The 26,348-nt window shown below is 40.7% G+C and overlaps 1 protein-coding gene across 2 annotated transcripts; it reads left to right on the plus strand.

Moving 5' to 3' along the window:
• The first annotated feature begins 4,788 nt into the window (after positions 1-4,788).
• On the plus strand, positions 4,789-25,929 carry LOC110065847 (allene oxide synthase-lipoxygenase protein-like). 2 transcript variants are annotated; one of them, XM_020773014.2, is made up of 14 exons: positions 4,789-5,569; positions 11,247-11,361; positions 12,174-12,253; positions 12,951-13,381; positions 14,266-14,454; positions 15,392-15,882; positions 17,787-18,059; positions 19,160-19,443; positions 20,495-20,695; positions 21,252-21,515; positions 22,425-22,626; positions 22,936-23,147; positions 23,570-23,917; positions 24,774-25,929. In XM_020773014.2, the coding sequence occupies exons 1-14, from the start codon at positions 5,369-5,371 to the stop codon at positions 24,951-24,953; spliced, it is 3,471 nt and encodes a 1,156-aa protein (XP_020628673.2). In that variant the 5' UTR covers positions 4,789-5,368; the 3' UTR covers positions 24,954-25,929. The 2 variants fall into 2 exon arrangements, with proteins under 2 accessions (XP_020628673.2, XP_020628674.2); XM_020773015.2 differs by lacking the exon at positions 4,789-5,569 and adding an exon at positions 9,440-9,540.
• The last annotated feature ends 419 nt before the right edge of the window (positions 25,930-26,348 follow it).

The following is a 26,348-nucleotide window of genomic DNA, read 5'->3' on the forward strand; positions in this document are numbered from 1 at the left end:
GTTGAGTGCTAAAGTTGGATGTTGATGGCTAACGTTGGATGTTGAGTGCTAAAGTAGGATGTTGAGAGCTATAAAGTTGGATGTTGAGTGATATAAAGTTGGATGTTGAGAGCTAAAGTTAGATGTCGAGTGCTAAAGTTGATTTTTGGCGGGGATGGAACACCATAAAGATCTGCTGTTCATTGCCCAATGCCCAACTGGCACTTGTGCAGCATGCCTAGATCGGGTAAAGGGGTTATACTACATTGCTCTTCAAGAGAGACAGGACTGGCACGTACATATATTACAAAAAAGCGATCATATCTGTCCACAATTTGGAAAAAATTAAATAAGCGCCGCCCTCGAATAAGCGCCTCCCGTCTTCTAGTAAATTTGAAATAAGTGCCCTTGACGCTAATTCGAGGATTTACGGTGGTTTGAAACACAGTAACCAGAGGCGGATCCAGACTTTGAGCTAAGGCGAGAGGGGCGCGGGGGGGGGGGGTGTGCCGGTTTTGTTTTGCTTGCCCTGCCTGCTTTTCTTCCTTCTGTGATTTGTTCAAAATAAGGGGGACCGGGATCCCCGTGCCCTCCCCTAGATCCGTCACTGGTAACGTCATATGAAAACCGGCAATACTCGAACTAATGTCTTTTCAACTGATTAGTATAAATTCTTGACTTAATTTACAGCTTCAATTGACGTTTTCTTTTATTCAAGCGAAAACCACTGCAATAAATGCAAAAATATCTTGAGTATGTTAGCCTCGAATATGTAATGTAATCGTGACGCCATAAAATCCTAGATATTCCGGGATTATTGAAGATGCACGCAACATGTAATGAACACCTGGAATATTCATGTCTGATTCGGAGAAAACGGCGGATGCTAAGAGGTCCGATGAAATTACTGTAGTCAGGCTTACTTCAGGGCTGGCGACGCGCGTCCGATCTGTATCTTTGGCGAATTCAAACTCGGGCCAGAATATTGGCTTGCAAATCTTGCAAGTTCTGTCATTGAAAAACATCAAACACAAATGAATGGAATTTCCGGTGACAATCTGGCGAGTATTGTATATGATACACGTTCAGGTCCATCTTTATTTCCCATTAAAGGAGCTCGGTCACGGTATTTTGAGGGTCTTTGAGTTCTTTTGGCCATGTACAAAATTACCTTTAAATTGAAGGAAACCGGAAAATGATAGTTTACTGAGATAGACCCCAAAGAGATATTAAGCAACAAGGATGGTAAGGGTGTTGAAGATTGACACAGATTCCAGACGACTAACTTTAAAAATTTAGGCTGAGTTTTCAAGATGTGTAAATCGTAACGTGGCTCGATCCTTTACTTAGCCTGCGTTGCAGATTTAACCCCATATACTGGCGGAATGTGGCGCATGCGACCCAGGCTACTTAAAGCTAGGCAGTAATAATCGGTTATTTATCCATACCACTTTTACTCATCTCCGACAAATGCCCTCGTCCTCCTAACCTTCGTGCCGACGGGTTCTATTTGTTTTGAAGTGAAGGCAGTAGTCTCTCCCCTCCCCAGTCGATACACAATGAGTGGTTAACTCTTAGCCGTACGGAAGAAGGAAAAATAACAGACCGTTCATACATGGCATCGTTTTGTTCACCGTTTTGAAAAAGTTACTGTTGAGTTAAAAATGTTAACCGTAGAAACATTTGAGTCGCGAAAGCGAGAGTTTTTAAGATATCTTATGAAGACTTATTTTGTCTCTTGTCTCACTATACTAGTAAGTTATATTAGTATAGTATAATTATTAGTTATATTATATTGTCTAATCTTTGGAATGCAAATTTCAGCTTAACACTAAAAGATATTATAGTTGGCATGGCGTTTTAAATAGAAATAATCTTCCAAATTATCTGATAATTCTTGGTAAACTTACTATATGTATGGAATTGTAGAAGAAACAAATCAGTCGCAAAGTTTAAACTGTTTCTACACAACACGAGTAGAAGCTAAGCGGGAGACAAATGTTTATCACAGGGGCAGAGCCAGGATTTTTCAAAGGGGGGGCTGGTCACACTGTGTCAAAGTGAGGGTACTCACCAGAACTTCATATCGTTTTCGCCACCTGTTGTAGGTACGAAAGTGGGGGGGGGGGGGGGGGAGGCGAACTGTTCAAATCATTCAAAAAACAAGCATCAAATCATCGAAAAAATATTTTCACACCGAGCTCAATCCGTAAGGCAAGGAAAGCTTCTATCGTTTTAAAGGCATGGTCTTAACATCCGCGAAGAAACCTATTGGTTAATTTCCTGCTATTTATATGTTATTTCATTGTTTTAATTTACCTTATCATTAATTTACAATGTCAATCATCTAAGTTTTACGTATTTCCGGTACCGTGATCAGCAATGTAAAATTCCCGTTGTAATAAACTACATCTTATAAAAAAAGTAATAATCTTAGGTTTTATCGGCCTCTGTATTTATACTCTTCAAAAATATGCAGCCTGCGTTGTTTTTGGGGGAGGGGGGGGGGGACGTAAGTGCTGTTCGCGTATCGCAGTGTCACAAGACGAGGAGAGTTGGAACGAGAGAACGATGGCGCGGAGGGAGCGGGGAAGATTTTTTCTTCCCTCTCCCTATCCTGCCCGGGGGGTACTCTACAATACTCTACACGGGGATCCAAGCTACACCCCGAGATCCAACCAGTTACTCTTTTGTATCCAATTTTGACAGAAAAGGTACCCCTTTCGTACACCATCAATTGAAAAAAGGTACCCTCCCCCCTTCACTTACTTTCATAACTGGTCCCTATCATGAATGAATCGCCAAAAAAGGAAGTCTTCTTGACATTTTTATGTCAGTGCTTAATAAATGGATTGAAACAGCCATAAGGTACGTCTTTTCTTACCCAGAGTCTTTGATCCCCTTGACCAGCGTTCGACAGGTTTGGGCAGGAAGGACAAAGATTCGAGGAAAGAGATTGTTCAGATTGCACGATATAAAGGATCTCGATTCGTAAACTGAAAGGCGGTGGGGGGAAAACTCCCATATGAAAAGGTCAGGATGTTTGAGTTAAACCCGCAAAAGCTGACCAATATGGGTTTGACTCGAGCTTTTTGTGACCTAAAAAGGAATAGGCCCTATCACCAGTCGCTGTTCAGGAAAGGAGCCCTGCTAGTAGATCGGACTCAAGAGACCGTCGGAGATCGAGCCTAAAAGCGGAAATAAGAGCGTTTCAGTTTTATTATTATTTTTCAAGTGCGCCCTAAAAGATAATTATTTTGACAGCTGAAAATAGTGGCATTTCTCATGAACACCTTAAGTGAGACCAGAATCTTTGATTTATACCCCTGAGCGAGACGACCGGAATCCTCGACCCTTTCATGTCTCTCCCGGGCTGAAAGGGAACCTGCCACGCCTTGTGAAAAGCTCTAACCCCCTAAAGCGAATGGACAGGATTAGGTTTATGTTCGTCATCAGCCGGCATCCTGCATGGATTTATTCAAGAAGCGACACGGAAGTGTTTGGAAGTTAAATTAAAAAGTCAGCTTCTGCCGTACAGTTTCTTCTTCGAAGGTGTTGGGAGAAAAAAATGGACGAGAACCTTGATTCAGCTGAAACACCAGAAGTTGATTCAGTATTTCTGACAAATAAACTTAAAAGGTAACAAGAAGATCTGTTAGATCTTATAACCGCGCTTTTAAAATTTAACTGTTTGCTTAGCACTACCGTCGGAACGGAGTGCACATTCCAAAGTAGTCATTGATGATTCTTTTCTTACTGTAGACATCACATCACTTGATCAACACAAACTGTATTATTGCACCATCAGTGGTAGCCATTGACAAATCTCCGATGACCTAATGGTCTTAATCTTTGTAGAACTTTCTTCGGGATATGTATGGGCATGAACGATATAAATGACACGATAATAACACTATTAACAACAGCTTTCTTTCTTAAAAGTCACGATTAAATTTAATTGGTGTTTTCCACGAGTAAAGGGCTAGTAAAGTAGTCACACAAGTCATATAATTTAATAATAAAACTCTATCCCGACCGATGTATCGATTTTGGTCGCTCCAGTGACCACAGATTGAAAACGTGACAGAAAATTGGCGTTACTTTCGATTCTCACCAAATTTGGACAGTGGGATGATCTCATCATTAGCCAATTATAGGCCATCTTTCAGCTCTTTTCGTCATATCCCCCCCACGGGAGAATTTTGTCAAGTTAGCTAATTTAGTATGCAAGCCAACGTAATGGCGGTCACCGTCGACGAAATGTTTATTTACTCAAAAATTGCGGCCAAATCTTTCGGAGATAGAAGTCAAGACATTTGTAAGGATACAGAAAGTAATTTGGGACCAGTTGCTGGCTTCTAAGACTGAATTTATCCAGAAGTAAGCTGTATTTTCGTTTTCGTGCCGAAAGCCACGCGATGAATTAATATTATCGGCTTTTTCTGCTGTCTTGTTCTGTTTTTTCTCTTGGTCTTTTTTGTAGTCCGCCGAGGCCAGTCTTTCGTCTAAATCAGTTGAAAAAAGTTCGAAAAAGATGTTCCCATTCAAGTTTAAGCTCTCAGCCGATAATTCTGGAGTTTTTTGGCCGAAACGTCAGCTTTGTTATGTTCGTGTTTTTTGGTTGCTATGGGCGACCATGGCTTCCTTTGTTAGGTCAAGTCTATGGAGTGAGGTCACAAAAAATTCTAATTAATTCTGGTTTTGTTCGATTTCTATGAAATTTTAACACGATAAAGCTGGATTGTTAAGGAAAGATTTACCGCCTGCCAATGTGTGGTAGCTATTAACGCTTAAGTGATATACCGCTTCGAAATCAGGGTTTCGAAGAGATTTTTTTGCAACGTGTGGGTTCGGCGTGATTTTGTAATCGGAGGTTTTTGTTGACCCCGAAGGAAAAAATATCCGAAAAAGGGCATTTCATCGATGATTCAAACGAATATAAATATGTATATGTTCCGAGCGAAATTTCTGCTGAAAAAATATAATTTTTGACGAACGCTGGGTTTTTAATTTTTTTCCCGCGAAAGTCAGTATCGGAGATGAGATTTATTAATGTTTCAACAGCTTTTGGCGAGTAAACATCACAGGTTCCGTGACTCAAAATTTGGCCGAGTGAAAGCTTGGCTCTGGTCGCATACAAGACGAAAAAAAACCACGGGTAAACCATGAACCGCGCTCGGCCCATGGCCGCGCGGTTAATTATACATGTACTTCACACAAAACGTCTACAGAATGTTTTCAAAATATCCATTGTTCCAATGAATGACCTCGGGCTAACATCAAAGCAAACAAGTAACTGAACCCCGAAGTTAGACACTGAATTTGAGAAACCTCGCAAAAATGCTACCGATGTTCAATGGCGTAGGTGAGAAATACCAAACCTTATTCAATGAAAACAGTATTGGAATGTGTTAGTAAAACGGAAGGAGCTACGACAATCACTGCTGGTGACGTCAAAGGGCATTACAAAGGAAAAAAGCTGCAAATCACGCAACCACTGCATATAAAATATCGGCTCGGACACTCCGTACGAGTTTACGGTAAATTAGAACAGGAGACTGGTTGGCGAGCCCGTCAGAACTCAAAGGAGGTAAGCAAACTCAACTCTTGTTGATAGCGGTGATTCAAACCGAGTCTTTAAATCAATATTTAATTTAGCGTTGTCAAATCTTCTCTTTTCATATGCGAAGCGAGCTCGCTTCTCGTCGTATCAGTTTTAAATATGCGAAGAACGTTCTCGGTAAGGTACTCCGATCTCCAGTAATCTCGGAGTGTATAATTCTTTGGTGTTCATGTTTGTTTAACGAAGTTCGACTGAATCTTATATACACAAAGGATTGTGTTATTTATGAACCACAAACGCCAACAGGAATATTAAGTGCCGAATTCAATATTGTTTAGAGCGTGTACTATTTTGACAACCTACATCATGATAGGCATAGCGTGAGAGGACCTCACTATTCACACTGAGCGCTTTTATCACCATAAAATACGTAAGTTGTTGACAGCTGACGCCGAAATGGCTAATCAGTGATTGTTGTTGAGCCGGCTCATTTTGTTAGCCTACACGTAAGCTATCATTTCGTGAGAGAAATTCCAGTCGAGTGGCACATAGCGTGAAAAGTTGCTGAGCCGAATCACCGTAAAATATGGGTCAGTAATGCGCAATAATGGCTGAGACTGAAACGAGAAGCCAGTCATTTATTTATTCGTAGGGACTCCAGAAATTGTTAATGACTTGGAAATTACCACTTCTCACGAATGTTTTTTTCACACTGATTGAGTTTTCCTGTGCAACATGTTTCCTTAATCACTCACTTCAAGATTTTTGCAACTTTATTGGGCTGTTATGGGTTTAGCTGATCATGATAAGTGCAATACATAAATAGAATAAGTGGAAACACCTATAAATAGACGACGAACAGTCCCTCCAACTTCTCGGTTGATCGAACCAAGGACGAAATGAGTGCAAGCGTTCCCACAATGGAGGGGGAGGGGGTAAAAGTGGAGAGCTTTTAATTCGCTCTGCCCAATTATTTTGCGGCCAAAATACGGAAAAGTGCAATTCGCACTGGAAAGCTTGGTACGTTGGGGAAATGCGAGTGGAAAAATGGCCTCGCCAAAAACGTTTGTTGCAGTTATTAGCGGTTTGACATACAAACGAGGCGAAAGGGTCTATTCTGCCCTGTGCGAACCCTTTCGCCGCTATCGCATGCCTTGTAACCAAAGGAATATTTGACCGCAGACACAGCTATCACGCGTCTCGCTGCAAGAATTCGGGCTGCATATACCCTACCAACCTCCTTGGTTTTCACAACAATTACTTGACGCTATTAAACATCGAAACAAACTACTAAAGAAAGCACGTAGGACGAAAACTGACAAAGACTGCGGGAGATTGTACAAAATAAGCAGGAACACAACATACTATAAAACTGATGAGATCTGCTAAAACCTATTTCTTTTAATAAAAGTGCAATTAATGGCAATGTTAACAATCCAAGAATCTGCTGGGACCATCGAAACACACTCATAAAGGAAAGAATCGTACAACAGCACATCACTCTTCAGGTTGAGAACAACGAGCTGACGTCTAATCCAAATAAGGTGGCTAAAGCATTCAATTCGGCTTTTGTGAGTATTGCGGAGAAGTACATTGACGTAAGCCTCCAGGGTACGCCTGATCTTCAGAAATTGAGGTCTTTTATTAGTAAGATGAAACCATCAGGCGAACTTTTTAACATACCACTGATAACGAGCTGCTTTGCTAAGGAGCAAATAAATTCGATGTCTACGACTAAAGCCAATGGTCTCGACAAAGTTCCGGTCAGACCCTTAAAACTTTGTGTCAATGAAATCGCCGATTCTTTGACCAGCATTGTCAATCTGAGTTTTGAAACTGCCACGTTTCCGGACATCTGGAAGATTGCTCGCGTAACTCCGATCTTCAAATCAGGTGATAAATTAGCGAAACTTAATTACCGACCGATCTCCGTTTTGCCTGTTATTTCAAAGATCTGTGAACGGCACGTCCATGTAACCTTTCTATCGTGGTCCAAAAATTTAGACTCCTTATAGAGAACCAATCTGCGTACTTGAAGAATCATTCCTGCATCACTGCTCTTATAGACATTACTGACACGCTACTTCTTAATATGGACAGGGGCGATGTAAATGGCGTTCTAATGCTGGACCTAAGCAAGGCCTTCGACCTTATTAATCACAATCTTCTTCTCAAGAAATTAGAAATCTACGGTTTAAGTGAGACAACACTTAGCTGGTTTAACTCGTATTTATGGATGAGAACGCAAGCCGTAGCCGTAAACGGAACAACTTCTAATTTTCTTGATGTCTCACGTGGTGTCCCACAAGGGAGCATTCTGGGCCCCCTTCTCTTTATCACGTTTATGAATGACTTATCTTTTGAAATTGATGACCCCCAGAAATTAAAGAAGTTCGCGGACGATTCAACAATATTAGTTGCTCAGTGGCAGAACTTTAGAATATGTGAATCAGCAGTTGGCAAACTGTTTGAAACCCATTTCATCATGATAGAAAACCATGGAATGGCTTTGAATGTTGCAAAAACGGAATCCATGCCGGTTATCGCCTCTAAACCGTAATTGGCAAGTTTGCAAGGTCAAAGAATCCAGATCACTCACAATGGAACAGCGATAAAAAGTGTAGACAGTCACAAACTTCTCGGTCTTGTACTTGACGAACAGTTAACTTGGAATTTACACATTGAAGAAGTCTGTAGTGAAGTTCTGAAACGAATTAATCTACTAAAAGCTATCGAAACATATTTACCTCAGTGCGCGGGGCAGTCGTTTTACAAATCCCTAATCCAACCTATTTTTTACAATAACTGTCTAATTTCGTCATAACATTGTCAAAGTTTACTGCGGAACCACTCGCCCGCGGTTCGTGGTTCCACAGCCACATGTTATGACGCAATTTATCATCAATAAGAGGGCAGACGCATAAAAAATGACGTCAATTTGTTAAGTTGATTATGCATGTGTTATCTGGGGTGCGACATCGCAGTACAACCTCGATCGGATCTGAATCTTCTCCCACATATTTTATAAACCAGAATAACTGCTTAATTATAAGCCCTTAAAGCTAAAATTAAGGGTGTTTTCATCGGCGTATACCTTAAGTTATAAGTTCGAAACTTTCTTACACCACTGTAAGAAAAAAAAATCATGCCCCAGAAAATTGCCCAACCTCCCCCTCCCCACCCCACACTCTCCCCCCTCAAAAATACAATGGTCAGTCCCTTAGCTAAGGTCAGAAAGATTGCGGAAACGTGAGAGGAATTGTTAAAATGAAGAGAACCTAGACGAAACAAACAACCAGACTAAGTGCTGACCTTAACTGTTGGACTTCCACAGATGATCACGAACTACAGTAACATGTAACGTGACACGTCACGCACGCGCGAGCAAGGGAACGAGGAACAGTCTACGTTTTTTGTTCAAATCGAAATTCGGTAATACGTTCCCAGACAATTAAGTTTCGGTTTGGTGAGGGATGCTTTTCGATGCTATCGCTTGTGGTCATTTTGTCAAGAGAAATTTGGACCTTTTCGTCGTAAGAAATACGGTAGAATACTGTTTGGCACGCTGCCTAAAGAGATAGAGAATTAGTCATGGATAAGATCAAAATCTAGGACTGAATTCAAATGATCACATGGAAATTAATTTTTTTAAAGGTTCCTTACGCGTCCGGGTGAAATTTTATGTTGCATAATAATAAGCATGTTCTAAAGAGGTCATGTTAGGTTAAATTCAGACAAAAGAAACTGTTGCTCTTTAATTCTGATCCGCCTATCGTTTTAGATCGTTTCAGAAATTTGATTTGAATTGTCTGAGAAACTACTGCTCTGCCCCGCCCCGACTGCCATGTCTCTGTCCATCATCTCGATGCGCGGAATTTCTACAGTACAGTCACGCACGTATGGTCCTTTCGAAATTGGGTCATGGCAAGTTGCAGACTTCCGTGAACTGAATGTATAGTTATTATTAGGACTAGGTTTGAAGCTCCAGAGCCAGAGAGGTAAAGTTCAATCTTTCTATCTCAACTTTCACAAATACTGATAAAATTTGTCATAACAGAAGAGTCAGAAGAGCTATACAAGGTCAAGTAAGATGCAAAATTTAGTTCGAGTTCTTCGGGTTCGACAATTGTTTTCAGGGCTTTTTCTCTGAAAATCTCTTGAGGTTCGTTAGGACGAATTTTTACTAATAGGCCACGTTTGATGAACCAATATTCTAACATGGCCTCGAGGCTTTCAGGACAAACGTCTACATTTGGTGGTGATTTCTTTGTCTCCAAGTCTCTTTTGGGAATTGAGGGACAAAAGGAACTTAACAAATTTGCAATTCAACAATCAATCAATCTTTATTTGGTTCCTAAATTTACATTTTTACAATTAGACTTGTCCTGAAAGCCTCGAAGCCATGTCAGAATATATATCGAAGGTGGCCTATTAGGTCTAGATGGGGACCTTGTGATTTCATAGGGGTCCTTTAAATCCGAGCGAACTTATTCAGGGCAAAGATTGTTTTTGTTTGCCGTCCATTTCCGGCACCATTTTAATCAACTTTCTCGTCAATATTGGCCAGTCACGCTAGAAGGGTAAATGTCATCTAGACGCATCTTATTGCCGTTTTTACGTTACAAACGTTGAAAACGACGCCTGGACAAAAAAAATGTCTTAAACGTCCGGTATGAAACGGGAACATCGTACAAAATAAAAAAAAACATACCGAGAACTCTTCTCTGGCGAAACTAAACACGACAGCTTCAATTTTAACTGACGACGTGAAAGTCCGCAGATTTCAAACGCCTTTGTCTAACAAATTAAAACTTGACAACTTTCTACAATGTTGTTGAATAAGGAGACATCCCATGTGTACAGTTTCTGGTGGTTTTCTAATTTTGTTCTGGATTCGACCATAGTTCAGTAACTATGATTCGACCTAAAAATTCTTACCGTGCGACTCTATCAGTTCCACCACCATAGCCTATAGTAAGAACAACAATTTAAGCTTATATTATAAGTTAATTTGGCTTAGGCAGTCTACAATGAAGTAGTGGCTTCGGATGAAAATATTCCATAAAAGAGCATTTCAAAGCTTTACAAGTTGCTATCAGCTGTCGATTTCTCGACAGACACAGTCTCTTGTTGAAACAATGAAAACACAAGAGAGGATGATGAATACTTGTATGGCAGGCACAGCTGAGTCAAATTCAATTTGCTCAGCTGTAAACAAAACAAGTAACATTGTAATTAAGTGCCTTTCTGAGCATAAGTGTTCTTGTCTTTTCTTCTTCTTTTCTCTTAAATTTAAATTAATATTTTTCATGAAAATATTGAAGGGGCACAGCCAGTGATAAAACACGGTAAAAATTTTAAAACGATCTCTGGCTGAAAAGATCAAAAAATTACAAACTTTCTACTGCCTGAACTACAGACTTCGAAGGCTAAAATGTGAATTACGAGAAACGAAGAAAAAGAAAAATATGGAATAAAAATGCGTGAAATTGCAAAATAAAAATGCAAATTATGAATGTTTGTTTAAAGAATGTTGTATTGTCCAGCTAGTGGACATGAATTGTTGTCCGCAATATAACATTCTTTTTAATTTTTTAATCGTTTCAGCCAGATATCGTTTCAAAATTTGTACTAACTTTTTTTAAGTTAGCTACCTTATAGTATTTTTGATCATTAATTTATCCTCTCTTACTGTGTTTCTCAGAGCAAACACATAATAGCCGGGAATATGGGAGCAACAACTTCCAAGAAAAAATTTGAAGTGAAGCATGGCCACACAAAGAAGTCAATTGTTGGAAGCAAGAGAGAACTCACTCCCTGTAAGTGTAGTGTTTAAACATACATTAAAAATGCTCGTTCTCGAGTGTTCATTTTGTGTGTCTTTTTAATTTCATTGACCCCGCTATTCAGTCATTCGTTTATTTCGTTGTTGCATTTGGTTTATTTATTTATTTTTTTTGTGCAATTTAACATTAAGTACTCAATGACTGGCCCCGAGGAAAACAGTGATTTTCGTTACCCTCATTGAGGATCGAGGGGGAAACAAAACTCACTGTTTCCCGTGGGGCCAGTCATTTTAATGACACTTAAAAGTGTCTTGCTATACCTCCTAACTCAAAAATAGAACAAACTGCAAAAACGTCATCTGCTTGAAGCCATCTTGCACAAAAATTGCCGCGGTTTTAACGTGCGCAACCTTATCACGTGCGAGTCTAAAGTTCAAGTAGTTGTTTCCGTAGGGGGTTAGTGAGTTTTGTTCCCCCTAGGGAGTTAGTGAGTTTTGACCCATGACATGTGACACGTTCTCCTCCAATCGGAAAACGCAGTTGAGTTGGGAGGTAAAACAATGTCTCATAACTCTTTTTAAAAGGACCTGGAAAGGCCGTGAAAATATAGCGAGGCCGCAAGATGAGCTGACATGCGGTGGGCGTGGCAAGTCGAGAGCCTCCTTTAATAATCTCCTGTCTTTATTAACTACAAGGTCAGCTCAGCAGACCGTTGTTGATAAAAAGAAAATTAACAACAAGGGATATGGTATTTATTTACCGGTGACCATAAAACCCTAAAACCCGGTTAAAACCTATCTTTTTGAAATAACTGCGGGACTGTCTTTTGTGCTTTGTACTCACAGGGGAAAACATGGGATTCCAACTTTTTCGTGAAAGGATGGGAGAAGAGTTATATCTGAAAAAAATGAAAGAGGCTGACGAGGTATGTGAAATGCACACCTGTTAGGTTGTTATAAATCCACGCTCTAAACTAGAAGTCTTCGGCATGTATGTTCTGGACACCAGGATGAGACGCCTACTTCTTTCAAATGAAACTGACTCCTCTACACGACTGTATCTGAAGATCTTAACGAAATCAGTTTTTGAGCATTGTGAGGCGAATGCTTCCCCTCTTCTTGCCTGGTTTGTCTGATCCTCGCCCCCTCAAAACGGGTGGGTGAGTAGTATAACTCTAACTGGCCACTAAGGAAGTGGACAATTTCTAACCTGCTTCTCGGAGAACGGACGAACTTTAGGTCTTGTAGAAAGGACGAGCTCCACACCTGTGGAGAGGACGGGCTGCAATTGACCTGTTGGAGAGCGGACGGCGGAACTCCACAAAGAACCTTCCTACCCGTCCATGCCACCCTAAGTGTTAAAAGAATCTAGTGAGATAATGTGCGAGTCATAATGACGTCAAATTGCTTGAAGGTAATGCTGAAAAATAACAGCCGCAAAGGACTGAAGCATGTTTAAAATATACAAAGAAACTCTCATCTTGGTTCAAACTTTGTTAGCTTTGTCAAATTTTAGGTGGTCTCTTAATGGGCGGTAATGGAAACAACTTGACGTTTCCTCACTTTAGAACTCTTTGAGCAATTGACGTTACATTAATTTCTCATCATATTTGTTTGTTTTAGCCTCCACCCAAAGCTGGTCCTCTCAGTGCTGCACAGATGGCCCGCTACGTCAAAAAGTATAAAAACCGTTTCGCTTTAAAATCGCTCGTGACTCGTCAACGCGGGACCCACGCTAGAGGTGTGGGGGCCGTAGGAACTGCAACAGTCCTCGACAACCCTCTCCTCCCGGAGCACGAATTCTTCACTGTAGGTCACGTGTTCCCACTCCGTCTCCGCCACTCTAATCTGGTCCGGTCCGATGACTCTCAGTTGGACGTAAGAGCGGTCTCTTTGAAGTTTGCCGACAGCGATTTCGATTCGCCGTTTGATTTGATGATGCATACGGGTGAAGAAGCTGCGTTTTGGAACATCTATAGTTTTGATAAAATGTTGACAGCTTTAGCGGGAGGCCCCAAAACTTTTAAAGCTTTCTGTCTCGAAGACCCTTGGAAGTAAGTTCGTAAGTTCGTTCCTTGTCTAAGGATAGTAATCAGTATACATGGAGTTACCGGGCAGTACTTCCCGAAGGCATTAGAGAACGTTTGCGGCGCGTTTCTTGAAAACCTTACCCCGTTTCAGATTCTTTCAAGCTAAAATAAAATTTACATTTTTTTTACATTCTTATATACATTCTTAGATATTTTATAGTAGTAATATATTCTTAGGTAATTTGGTTTAATATTAATAATCAATTGCATATACATTTTTTTCTTTGTAATTTTGTTTTCTTGGCGCACCTGTAAACTAGCTAAGTCTAGTCTAAAATAATTATGTAACTATCGATACCCCATTTCAGACCTGACCCGAAAATCAATACGCTATTTCAGAACACTGAAATTAGCTTGTACACTTCTCTAATACATGACCTTAGCTAACCAGGAATGGCTTCAATTGGCGCATACTGTTTTTAGAAGCGTTTCAAATTTCTCGATTTTAACGGGGAGAAAATAGTATCATCTGAACAACACACTCAATTCCAGGTCAGAGTATCACAGAGTATCCAACTAAAATGCTGAACATTTTAACACTATCTCACACCAAAACGGCTCAAAAACCATGCCCTTTAGCGCCTTAATATACTTATATATCTTGTTTATAGAAATAACCCCGGAAAAGTTACAAGTTATCTAAAATAGTCAATTCGTGACATTTCATATTCAGATAATTTTTCACCCATCTGGAGTATTTGTTGTATTTGTTTCCAGTTACCACTGAAGGAAAGCTTTCAAAAGCTGAAACACCATGCATATGCTTTATTAGACTTCCAAGTCAAGAAACAAAATCGCCAAAACAATCTCAAATATTTGTGTTAATGCTCTCCTCCGTTTCATCATAGCTTCCACCTATCCATAGCTGTTTTTCGCCGAGCCCCTAAATCCTTTACTGACCAGCGGTACTACTCGTGGATGGCGTTTGAATACAAAGCAAAAGACGGTGTTTCCCGTTACGCCAAATTTCGCCTAGTTCCCGCGGACGGCAGGGAAGAAAGCGGCCTGCTGACAGAATATGACCAAAGGAAACCATGGTTAGTTCTGTAAATTAGTTATTGCGTTATGTTGTCATGTGAGTAAATCATCCAGCACTTTGCATATTCTGGTTTTGCACTGATAAGATGGGTCGGCATCGCATCCTTGTATACCTTGCCTGCAGCCGTCGCATTGTCCTTGCTGCGCTTGCGCGCAGGCTGAGGATTATAGAGCTCAAGCTGAGTCGTCCTCAGCCGTCTCAAGGGTCCATTAAATAGTTTCATCCAGACTCCCCCAACTGTCACCCAATTAATGGACCTCTCGTGAGAAGTCTGGAGACTAGTCAGGTGATCAAGCAAATTGGATCATTACGTAAAATAAACATAACCTTAATTTATACATGCATACCCTGGGCACTGAGAGAAACGCTCGAACCACCTTCCCCCGCCCCCCCCCCCCCCCCCACCTCCTCCCCCACTTCAAGCAGACACTCTCTGGGACCAGAAAAAGTTAGTGTTTCCATAAGAGAGTTGCCTGTACTGGAAGGTTAAAATTAAATGCGGTGTTTCTTGATGGATAACACCTTGACAAAGTGTCCGCTCACGGCCGGGTGGTGCCCATCTACGGGACAATCCTTTGGCAGAGTTTCGATCATCTTAGGGTACCGTGTTGTTCTTTTCCTGCTGTCTCTCGTTCTTGTAAAATCAAGAATACTGAGAGGTGAATATTTAAAACTGTGTCCAGTTACGGAACGATGAAACAACCTCTTTCTCGTGGGACACCAAAACTATTCTGTTACGTATAAATTCTAGTAAGTAGCTGCCACAATGTCTTTTCGGAAGATGACACGCGATCAACATAATCGACTTTTGGCGTTTTTCTTCCTATCCTGACAATATGGTGCAGCTATTGAGTGTTGAGTCAACCAAGGGATTCAAAAGCCCCCGTGAAAAGGAAGTAAAATCAGTATGACTGAATAAACGTTCATTCTTTTAGGGCAAATGCTCGGTGGGAAGAAGATGAGCGACCCCAAAGTTACTTGATTCCTGAATTCAAGGAGCAGATATCCCGAGGTGCCATTAAATACAAGCTTCAGATACAACTGCATGAGATAAAACCAGAGGATTCCCACCTCATTCTTCACGCTGCCAGAGCCTGGGATGAAAAGAGTCATCCATGGTTGGACCTCGCTGACGTCACTGTAACGTCATTGTTAGATGTTAACATAGTAGAACTTACTCGTTGTTCAATGGATCACCGCCCTCCTTCAGTTGATTTCCCCTCCGCAGAGACAATCTACGACTACAGTTCAATCCCCTACTTGCGGTCTAAAGTTTATCCCACCTCACGTATGATGAGCTCAAGCAAGCCGCGAGCGAAGGAGATTAAAGAACAAGCCACATCCGACGTCAGCTATTGCATCCGGGTTCGAACTGGTAACCGAAAAGGAGCTGGGACCGATGCCAGCGTGTCTTTAACGATAACGGGTGAGATAAATGACTTTTTCTAATAAACTTCTTACCTAAGAAAGTGAGCACTTTCGGTTTGTTGACCAGGAAGTGCAAACAGAACGAGTATAACCCCAACCCCAAGGCGTGGGCGTCATAATGATGTGAAGTGAGTCGACATGAGTTCACTACTGAATTAATTAATTGGGGATTCTTTAAGGACGTTCGCGTGAAAATTTTCCAACATTGATTATTTTTCTGAGACTTTTACCACTGTAAGATGATGAGTTAGTTATGTCAGAAATGTAAAAAAAATGGGGGATCAGCGACTTCGTTTTGGAGAGAACACGCCCGGAAGAACACCCTAAGTCTGAAAAAATCGGGCTTCGTTAGCGAATAAGGCCAAAGTGTCTGTAAGCCTAAAAATGTTGCAATTAGATCTCTGAAGTGAAATGTTCTCTGCCAAATATTGTTTAAATGGACTTATTAAGTGAATTTAGACAGCTGATGAGGTTCCTTAAAGAACAAGTTCACATTTAGCGACCATAGTTTCACGCGCCTTGCAGCCACAAGATGACAGGATTCGATGTCCCGTGGACAGAAATCTTAAAATTTTTCTTAACTTCCCACATTGATTTTTTTGTTCATTTTTGGACAATGTGAAGATAATTGTAAATAAAATCTGTTTCTGGAAAGAAAAGTAGGGGTCACCGAATGTTCAAGATCGTTAAATCCAGGCAAAGCTATAGCAATGGTCATGTGCCCTATCATTGTTCATTCTATTACTTAGCGCGCGCTCTCATGCATGACGTGCCGAGTGAATTTGCGTGCGCAGTAAAGATGCGTAGAGACAATTAGCCCGAACGTCCTTAAAACTCTCTTCAAACCTTGTTTAGAAAATCAAAAAGGCTCCTTTAGGAGCCGCCAAATATCACAAAAGTTGACCGACAGAATTAGCTCTTAAATTGATATGCTCGTTGTAGAGGATTTCTTTTCAAAATTTCGGTCAGCTAAATAAGTTCCTATCTACGAAGAAATCTGAAATCAACAATCCGTTTATTGACTTCGCAATCACATTAGAACCGAAAGCGGAAATCCTCGACCCCACGAACCAAACGTTAAACTACCATCGATACATAATTACAGCAGCGATTTGTTGTTACCTCGATGTGATATTTCCTTTCGTTTTAAACGCTTGATTTGGTCAATCACGCTCAAAGACGGGAGTATAGATGGCACAGTGGTGAGAGCGCTAGCCTCCCACCAATGTGGCCTGGGTTCCAATCCAGCCCGGTGCCACTGATGTAGGTTGAGTTTGTTGGTGGTTCTCGCCTCTCTCGGAGGGTTTTTCTCAGGGTTCTCTAGTTTCCTCCACAACCGAACAACATGTCAAAAATCCAATTCGACCAGGTCAAAGGACCTGCATGAAAGCCAGCTAAGATTGATGTGGCTTCGTCCCCAAATATAAATATTGTAATCTGATTTTGGCACTAGCCCCCAGTTGATGTTTTGTTTTGTTTTTCGGCGTCATTTAAAAAACCAGTTGCAGCAATAGCCTCGCGGTGATATTTTCTTTCAGTAAAACAGGTGTCGCTCACGTTTTTAAAGAACGAGGTATAAATGTATATTTGCGTTGATATTTTCTTGTGCTATTAAAGCGTCATTTGCGTCATTTGCGTCATTTTCCACTTTGCGAATGGAAGGTCCGTAAAGCGGAAAACTGTGACCGAGGTTTTGAAAATATTGTCGTATACATGCATATTTCAGATATTTTCCTTGGTTGTTGCTGCAGTATCCCTCGATCGATATTTTCTTTCGCTTTAAACACGCCATATTGTTGCTCACGCTTAAAGAACGATGTATACATGTATACTTTCCTTGTTTATTGTTCGTACACTGAATAACTATTTTAATGTGATGGAAGTCGTTTACTCTTTTTCTAGGGACCAAGGCACGAACCAAGCCAGTCGTCTTGGACAAATGGTTTCACAACAATTTTGAGAAAGGCCAGGAAGATACATATGTCATCGAGGAAGTGGATGTGGGTGAACCTCTGATGATAAAGTTGGAGAATGACCAAGGTGGCTTGTTTCATCGCTCCAGTGACTGGTTCGTAGACAAAGTCGTGATAAGCTGCACTTCGGACAATCAAATAATGTATGAATTTCCTTGCTACGGCTGGGTGAAGCAAGAAGCTGTTTTCTTTGAAGGAAAAGGTAGGAAAGTGCTATGAAAAGGTCTATGGCAGTCACCTATTTGAGTTTTTCGCTTAAAGGGTCCTTAAAAGATTATCACCAAAAAGCTATGAATAGAGTTAAAAAGGATCAGTCCCATGCATACAGCCGGAGATTGTCCCGGTTCTGTAGTATGCGATTAGGAGTATTTCTACTCCTCCCTGGATGGGATGCTAGTCCATCGCAGGGTTACCGCCCACACCCAGCATTAAAACGCCAGCGCCCATTTATACACCTCCGTGGATCGAAGTACCGTGAGAGTTAAGTGCCTTTCCCAGAAACACAACGCCTTGACCCCGACCAGAGGCCCGTCTCTCGAAAGCCCCGGAGCCTTTTCGGGCCCATAAAGCCATTTTTAGGTCATCTGTATCTTCAAACAGAGAGGTGTATTCGAGGGTGTTGGCGTTGATTAGACATCCAATACATCCAATAACTCCAGGGCTGTACATTTGTTGTAGCTCAGTAGACACTTGCTGTTTGTCTTTGTCACAAGAAAATCGTCAGATTTTGAAGTTGTGTCTGATTTAATCTTGGCGGTGAATTGTCCTAACAGTTCATGTGGCTGAAGCTACGACAATCGAGATAAATCAGCAAAGTATCGAGGCTCGGATGGACATATTTTACATAAAAACCAACACTGGAGGCAATGAAAGTCCCAATCACTAGTACTGATCGATTGTTTATTTCATGCCAACGTCGATGATTCTCGTAAACTAAAAATAATTACATAACTAAAATATGTACTATGAACATGTTATGGGAATAACTAAAGGTAATTACTATGAAATGCAGGATAATACGAGGAAACAACAGCGATTAACAAAGAAAAATCTCTGTACAAAATTCATATTGGGGGCGGAACCCACAAATACAACACGAAGAAAGAAAATACATGTTCCTCGTGAAAACAAACACACAAGTAACAAATAATCCTAGTATGAAAGCCACAACCTATTCAATTTACTTTAAGTCAGAAACCCAGTCAGTGGCACAAAGATCTCTTTGTCTTTCTTTTCTATTTTGTTGCTATTCTTTTATAGTTGCCTTGTTCACCAGGTTTTTATTGTTATATTATATTGTAGCCAAACTGATCACAGATGATCAGCCCGAAGCTGTGAAGAAGCAACGAGTCGTGGAGATCCAACAGAGGAAAGAGATTTACAAATGGGGAGACGATCCTAATTTTATGGGACTACCAGGATTTATCAAGTCTGAAAGCGTCAAGACGCTTCCTAAAGACATACGCTTTACAGAAGAAGCAATCGATGACCTTTATACAGCCAAACGTAAAGCACTGGTCAACCTTGGAATGGTAAAACTACTGAATATGTTTGACTCCTGGGAAGACTTCAATGATTACAAAAAGGTAATTTCACGATACTCGTAGAGTTCACTTCTCATAGTTGGCAACGAGCGGTTCGGTCAATGCCATGCACTCGGTGAGAGAACCGGTAAAGGTTTGATGTTCTGGGTGGTATAATTGCTAGTATATCATGATACCAAAGAAAACTCTTAAATTGAATTATCCAATATGCAGTTTTTAATAAAGAATATTATAACATACCTAGCGAAGGCTCGGGGGGCACTCTGAAATAAAAAGGGCGGGGGCGTCGGAAATTTTGAAAAGAGCCCCTAAGAGGTACCAAGATCCTGATTTGTGGGCGTGGCTTGAATTTCCTTTCTCCCCTAAGAGGAATCGATTCTTACATAACAGATTATCTCCTGTCATATTTTTTCTGCTCAATACCCTAAAAGGTACAGCAAAAGCTCCCGCCGTCGACCTTTTGAGGCTGAACACCCTACGAGATACCAAAACAGCTTTTTTAACTCCTAAAAGGTATGACGAGCACCCCCCCCCCCCGTCCTTTTTATATGAGCAGCTCTTACGCTCCTTTTGTGCTCTTCAAACTTTCCGCTTGCGTCATATGTGGATGATGCTCGCTAAAAAGCATGAATCAGTTGTGAACTAAATCATATAACTAATACAATTAAACTTTTCCGAGTAAATATTAAGACTAACGCGCATAAGCTGGGGTTATCACCTGACCCTTCATTCAAGAAAGCGAGGGTCTAAGCGTCTAAAAGTTGAGAGTCTGAATGGAGTCTCTAAGCTATTTACGTTCGATGACTGATAAGCATAATCTGACTAAGGAAATGTAGACGAGATAGATGAATCAATCGAGTACTACTGCCACAACTAACCTTAAAAGTGACCAAGCATTAAAACAACGTTTTGCAGTAAGTGATATATTTCTGGTTAGATAGCGATATGGAATAAATTGCTTATAATCAATTCCTTTTTACCACTGGCTGAAATTTATATGAAGCTATGTTAATCTAAATATGATAAGCTATACTTGCCGGCTGAATTAGAACATTAAATTATGTTTTAGAATTAACTCACAATTCTGATGCAGGCATTTGTGTCGTTCGTTGGTGATGTTCCAGTGGCGTCTAATCACTGGCAGGATGACCGTTTCTATGGATCGCATTTCTTGAATGGCTGTAACCCTGACACGATGAAACGATGCACGAAGCTGCCTTCCAACTTCCCCGTCACACAGGAGCTGGTCGGCAACCTTCTAGATGAGGGTGATACGCTCGAGAACGCAATAAAGGTATTGTCAGGAGAGCCTCTAAGGCAATTCATCTTTAATTGTTGCACACACGAATACCTAGCGGTATTGTGGAAATCCCTGACACTTCCAAAAGCAGGAGGGTCATAGCTATTCGACGTTCGCAAGAGTATTAGTAGTAAAGACAATATTCCAAAATAGAATTGGTTAAAATTTCATTATCATATCTCTCGGTTACTACGCGCGCTGTGATTGGTCAATTTAGCGGGCGGTATTATGCTCTACGGCCCGCTAACATTTAAAGATGTTTTTGTTTCCAATATGTCTCTTGATTTATCGCCACGTTTCCTTAACGTCCATTGCAAATAGAACTTGTGTATTAAAACGTGCCATCCAATTAACAACGATTTCCAATTGACTAGTTTTACTTCCGATGTACGCCAGTCTTTTGAAGCGTAACATGAAATCGTTTCCCGAACCTGTCAGACACGAGGTAGAGATATAACAGATACCGTTTTAACCTCGTTTTCCCCCTCGGTTAGTAACTTGCTTTATGGACCGAGAAGATGAGGTTAGTAAGAGGTATTTGTTTCATCAGGATGGCCGTGTGTACATGGTTGATTACGAAATTCTTGACGACATTCCACACTATGGTCAAAATGACAAGAAGTTGGAGAGGCGCTACACATGCGCAGGATTGGGCTTGTTCTACGTCAAGGGCAGTGGAGATATAGTACCCATAGCTATTCAGTTTCATCAAGTACCGAGTGACACCAATCCGATATGGACCCCGAATGACTCTGAACTAGACTGGACGTACGCCAAGATGTGGCTTCGTAATGCGGACACGCAGTGGCATCAGGTAAGTACACGAGACCTCTTATCATTCAGGTTGAGCCGGGGGGGGAGGTACTTTGCAAAGTTTTATACGGCCTTGCCCATTTGTATACCATTTTGACAGGTACTCCTTTCGTACACTGTTAATTGAAAAAAAGGGTACCTCTTTCAAATACTTTCATAACTGGCCTGTAATGGGAATACATCGCCAAAAAAGGAAGTCATTTTGTCATTTTCATGTAGTGCCTGATAAATGAAATGATATAGCCATTTTTATTATCTGTCTGTTCGAAAGATTTTAATTAGAAGCCCTTTAAAATAAGAATATGACAGATTTGCCTATCCTTTCTGTTTCATATACCTCAACTTGTGAAATCTCTACCCTTGTATATACGTGACGCCTGAAAACGGTGCCCCTTTCAGGCGAAGCCTCCCCGTAGAGGCGTTTATGGGGAGTATCCCCAGGTCCTATCAGTGGCTAACAGATTCCCGGTGGAACACTTTGCTATTCATCAACTTGAAGTCAATAAAGTCCTATTTGCTTTTTGCCATGGCACCTGGTAGTAATTGGCCGGGCCACGTTGATAAGGAAAGATGAATTAACACCCGTAGCGAGCTTGTAAATCTGACATTTCGTGCATTAGTCCTTGGTCAGAGTAAAGCGGGAGACTGTGTGTGTTTCTACGGCCGAGCTGGCAGTGACACTACTGGAGGAAGCGTGGCAACAGGGAATGAATAAAGGAATAAACTAAATGAGAAAGTTTTATTGATCCATGTGAAGCCACGGTACCGAGCAGTTTTAACAATTTAGTTGTGAAGAAGGATAAAACAGAAAACCTAGAAAAAGACTTCCATTCCCATTCTTAAAATTGGTATTAGGGTTATCGGTCAAGAAGAAATTTACTGAAATTGTATGTTTCTTTTGTAACAACAGATGATCACGCATCTTCTTCGTACTCATCTGTTTATGGAGCCAATCGCTCTTGCCTGCAGAAGACAGCTACCCTCCCTCCACCCTCTGTGGAAATTATTGTCACCTCACGTGCGGGGAGTTATGGCCATCAACACTCTTGGAAGAGAACGATTGATTCCTGCTGGGGGCGTGGCAGACAACACACTTAGCCTCGGAGGCGGAGGTAAAACGTCAGCTTTTGACGCAATCGCTTCTCACTCGTAGATTTTCTGTTGAAAAATAGACTATGTATAGTGCACTAACATCCGATCTGTAAAAATGGGATGTTGAAAGCTATCGAACTGAAACGCGAGGTAACTTTAGCGCATTAATTGCATGTTCCAGCATCATTTACCGATTTTAAAGGTTAGAGTACCAAAGGCGCGTATCTAGGTGTCTATAGGCACGCCTCACTCCGCTTGAGTACGAGGCTTTGTTAACGCAAAAGCTCCAAGTATTTCATGTACCACAATTCTATCACCTTCATTCGCAGGTCACATTGTACTCATGAAGAAGTACTACAAGAATATGAGTTGGTCATCGTATGACCTTCCAAAAGTGCTTGAGGAAAGAGGGGTTCATGATGCAAAGAAACTGCCAGGCTTCCACTATCGCGACGACGCCATTAAACTGTGGCAGGCTATCGGAGAATACATCACAGACATTCTGGCCATTTACTATCATTCTGATGAAAAAGTTCAAAGCGTAAGTAAAGTGCAGTGCTCGTTTTCACTTCCTGTAAATCCTTACCCACCACTCTATTAAGGATTATCAGATATCTGTACATCTCTTTTGCTGTTTTGTGATGTAAGCACTCTAGTCTACTGGTAATGATTAGTTTAACTTTTTTTATTTCTATCATTATGTGTGTGTCTATGTTTGTTTGTTTGTTTGTGTCCCTGACCTACACATGTAAACATCTTTTCTTTTAACTAGCTGCCTGGCATTTTGAACTCCTACGTTATTTCGGGTAGCCAGCACCCCTATCATTTTTGTTTTGAATTCATAATATTGTAATAGATTATTCTGGGGCGAAATAAAAGTTGTTGTTGTTGTTGTTGTTGTTTTTGTTGTTCTCCCTTTATTCCTTGTCAATAACTTACATGCCTTTTTTTAATCATATACAGGATACAGAGCTGCAGGCGTGGATCCTGGATCTTCACGAAAATGGCTATCCAGTCCGTGAAGGAGAGACAGATCACGGCTTCCCGTCATCAGTTGCGAGCATTGAACAACTTACCCACCTGCTGACCATCATCATCTTTACGTGCGCCTGTCAGCATGCAGCGGTTAACTTCTCTCAGATGGATACATTCGGTTTCCCGCCAAATTCTCCGGCCCTCATGCGACAGTCGCCGCCCACCAAGAAGGACTCTGTGACCATGAAAGACGTCATGAAGTGTCTGCCGACCAAGCACCAGGCTGGAGTTACTATAGCAACGGTGTATGATTTGACTCGCATCTTTCCGGATGAGGTGAATTGAACGTCATTGTAACATATTTGATAGAATAGTAGAGAGAATCATAGCCAGGTTGTAAAACTTGTTTAAGATATATTCAAAAATGTGTACAAAGATCTATGAAAAAAAATAATAACTTAGTGTCAAGTGTATTAAGCACTGTTGTGCTAATTGGTGACACTATAAATAATGAAAAAAATATTGTAAAAAGAACGTAAATTATTAAGAATCCGAACTGGATAATTTAGTGGCTAACCGACTGTCCAGTAGGTTTGTCTCCCTACTCATCTGGTCGTATTAATGTACGTCTACCTGGTTAACTAACAATATGACTGGTGGAATTGGTAGGACAACTGAAACACAAAAATAAGATATTTTACGATAACTACAGAAATTCTCGCACGCTCATTGGCTAATTTTCATTGCCAATAAGCGGACAGACACATGAATTTACAATTTATGCGATGTTCACGCAACAAGCGAGAGCCGACTGTATGACAATATTGTCAAAATAGTCTGCGGATCCACTCGGCTATCGCCCGTGGATCCATAGCTTCTTTGACAATGTTATGACGAAATTCATGATCAAAAACGGAACAGACGCATGAAAAACTGACGTCAATTTGTTAAATCATATAAAAGGACAATTATGGGTCAGTCACACCTTATTATGTTTTGACATACTAGTGTTCTAAATAGCTGACTTAGGTGACAAGTATTGAACTACTTGACTGATCGGTCAACGACTTGTTATCAACACTTATCTCCATAATGTGGCCAGTCAAAGGAGTAAGTTCCCAGGCTAATAATATTGTATACATTAATACTTATGTAATTCACTCGTTTAATGTTGCATTTTTTTTTCCCACAGCGATTTCTGGGCGATTACTCAGATGGGTTATTCCACGATGCACCAGCTCTCGAAGCCATTCTACGTTTCCAAGGAAAGCTCAACGAAATTTCCATGGCAATAAAAGAGCGAAATAAAGACCTGGAAGTACCTTACAAATACCTGCTGCCTGAAAGAACACCAAACAGCATCGCAATATAGACACGTACAATTATACGCAACGTAGAAAAATCGGGAAAACAGCCTGAAAATACTTATTATTCCACACGCGCGCGTTGGATTTGAGATGCGCGCGCGTAGTGCGCGCGTAGAGCGTAGCCCCGAGTTGGCTATCTATCATCTCATATCCAACAAGCGCGAGTGGAATAATTTTTCCAGTAAAAACGCCCCCAAAATATGGAAAACTAAAATAGAATAAAAATAAAAACGCCCAAAAACTTACGCATGGGCTTACCATATTTTTAGAACATGGCCTAATTGCTCATATATCATGATGGCTAAGCAAAGGAAAACTTTTGAATTGTATAATCCAACGATCCAGTTTTTAATTAAAATTACTTATTTGATTTGAGTCCGAGCATAGCCCTTTACCTGATAGGTTGTTCCTTAAAGCTGGCTTGATCTGCTCTTGAAGGTTTAAGAAAGCTCGCATAGTCTTTCCAAAAAAAGTAATCAAATAAGTAATTTAAAAAATGTAGGAGAAGTAAGCCAAAAAGGGGGGTTTATCGCTTAGAATCTCGAAAGCTTTAAACAATCGGCAAAAAAAAAAACTATTAAAACGATTCTCTTAAAGCGCTTTTTGGATTAGATTACAATATAACGACGTCTGTATTCCAACATCTTGTTAAGGTTAGAGTTGCTCACCCATTTAACACCTTATTGGTCCATATTGCATATCCTAGTTAACATTTATATTGAATATTTAATTCAGTTATTCAAGTTTTTGTAGGCATTTAAAGATTAGCTTTACCAACGCAAATTGCGTTTTTCCCCACGGATACCTATCAAGTATTTTTCTTTTGTACTCTTGTACAAGTTTCCTTAAACATAATGCATGTTTTTGTATCCGGATATTCAGCGGAATAAATCATGAATAAATAAAAGGCTAGTTTATGTTTTATGTTTTACGATCAAATAAAATGATGGCCACCATGAGTCCCTTGGCGTATAAACAGCACAGGAATGTTCTCTTTCGTCATTTGTTCAAAGCCCACCTCAATTGTCAGCCAAACTTCTCCTCAAAATTCCCTCTATTATGGCCCTCTTGAATGTGCAGTTAAACGTTTTCGCTCCGACGCGCAAATTCAATGTTAGCAAAAAAAAAAAAAGTTCTAATTATACGCTCGGTCAAACAAGACTAAGATAGTAGTGAAGTTGAGAGTGTTGGAAGACAGTTTTGTTCTACCCTTTTCTTCTCTTACAAGGTCCATTTTTAGTGCGTAGTCCTAAGAGCCGGAGAGGTCGGAGAGCTCGTTGGTTCAAATTCTATAAGAGTAAACGACAGGGGATAAATTGGTACAAAACCATTTCAGCATTTATAGGCCATGGTGACATCTCAGTAAACGAAGCGATCTTTTATAAGTAATAACCAGGCAT

The sequence above is a fragment of the Orbicella faveolata genome, unplaced genomic scaffold (genome assembly GCF_042242905.1).
Source record: "Orbicella faveolata isolate gen_17 unplaced genomic scaffold, um_ofav_v1 contig_3, whole genome shotgun sequence".
Taxonomy (NCBI): domain Eukaryota; kingdom Metazoa; phylum Cnidaria; class Anthozoa; order Scleractinia; family Merulinidae; genus Orbicella; species Orbicella faveolata.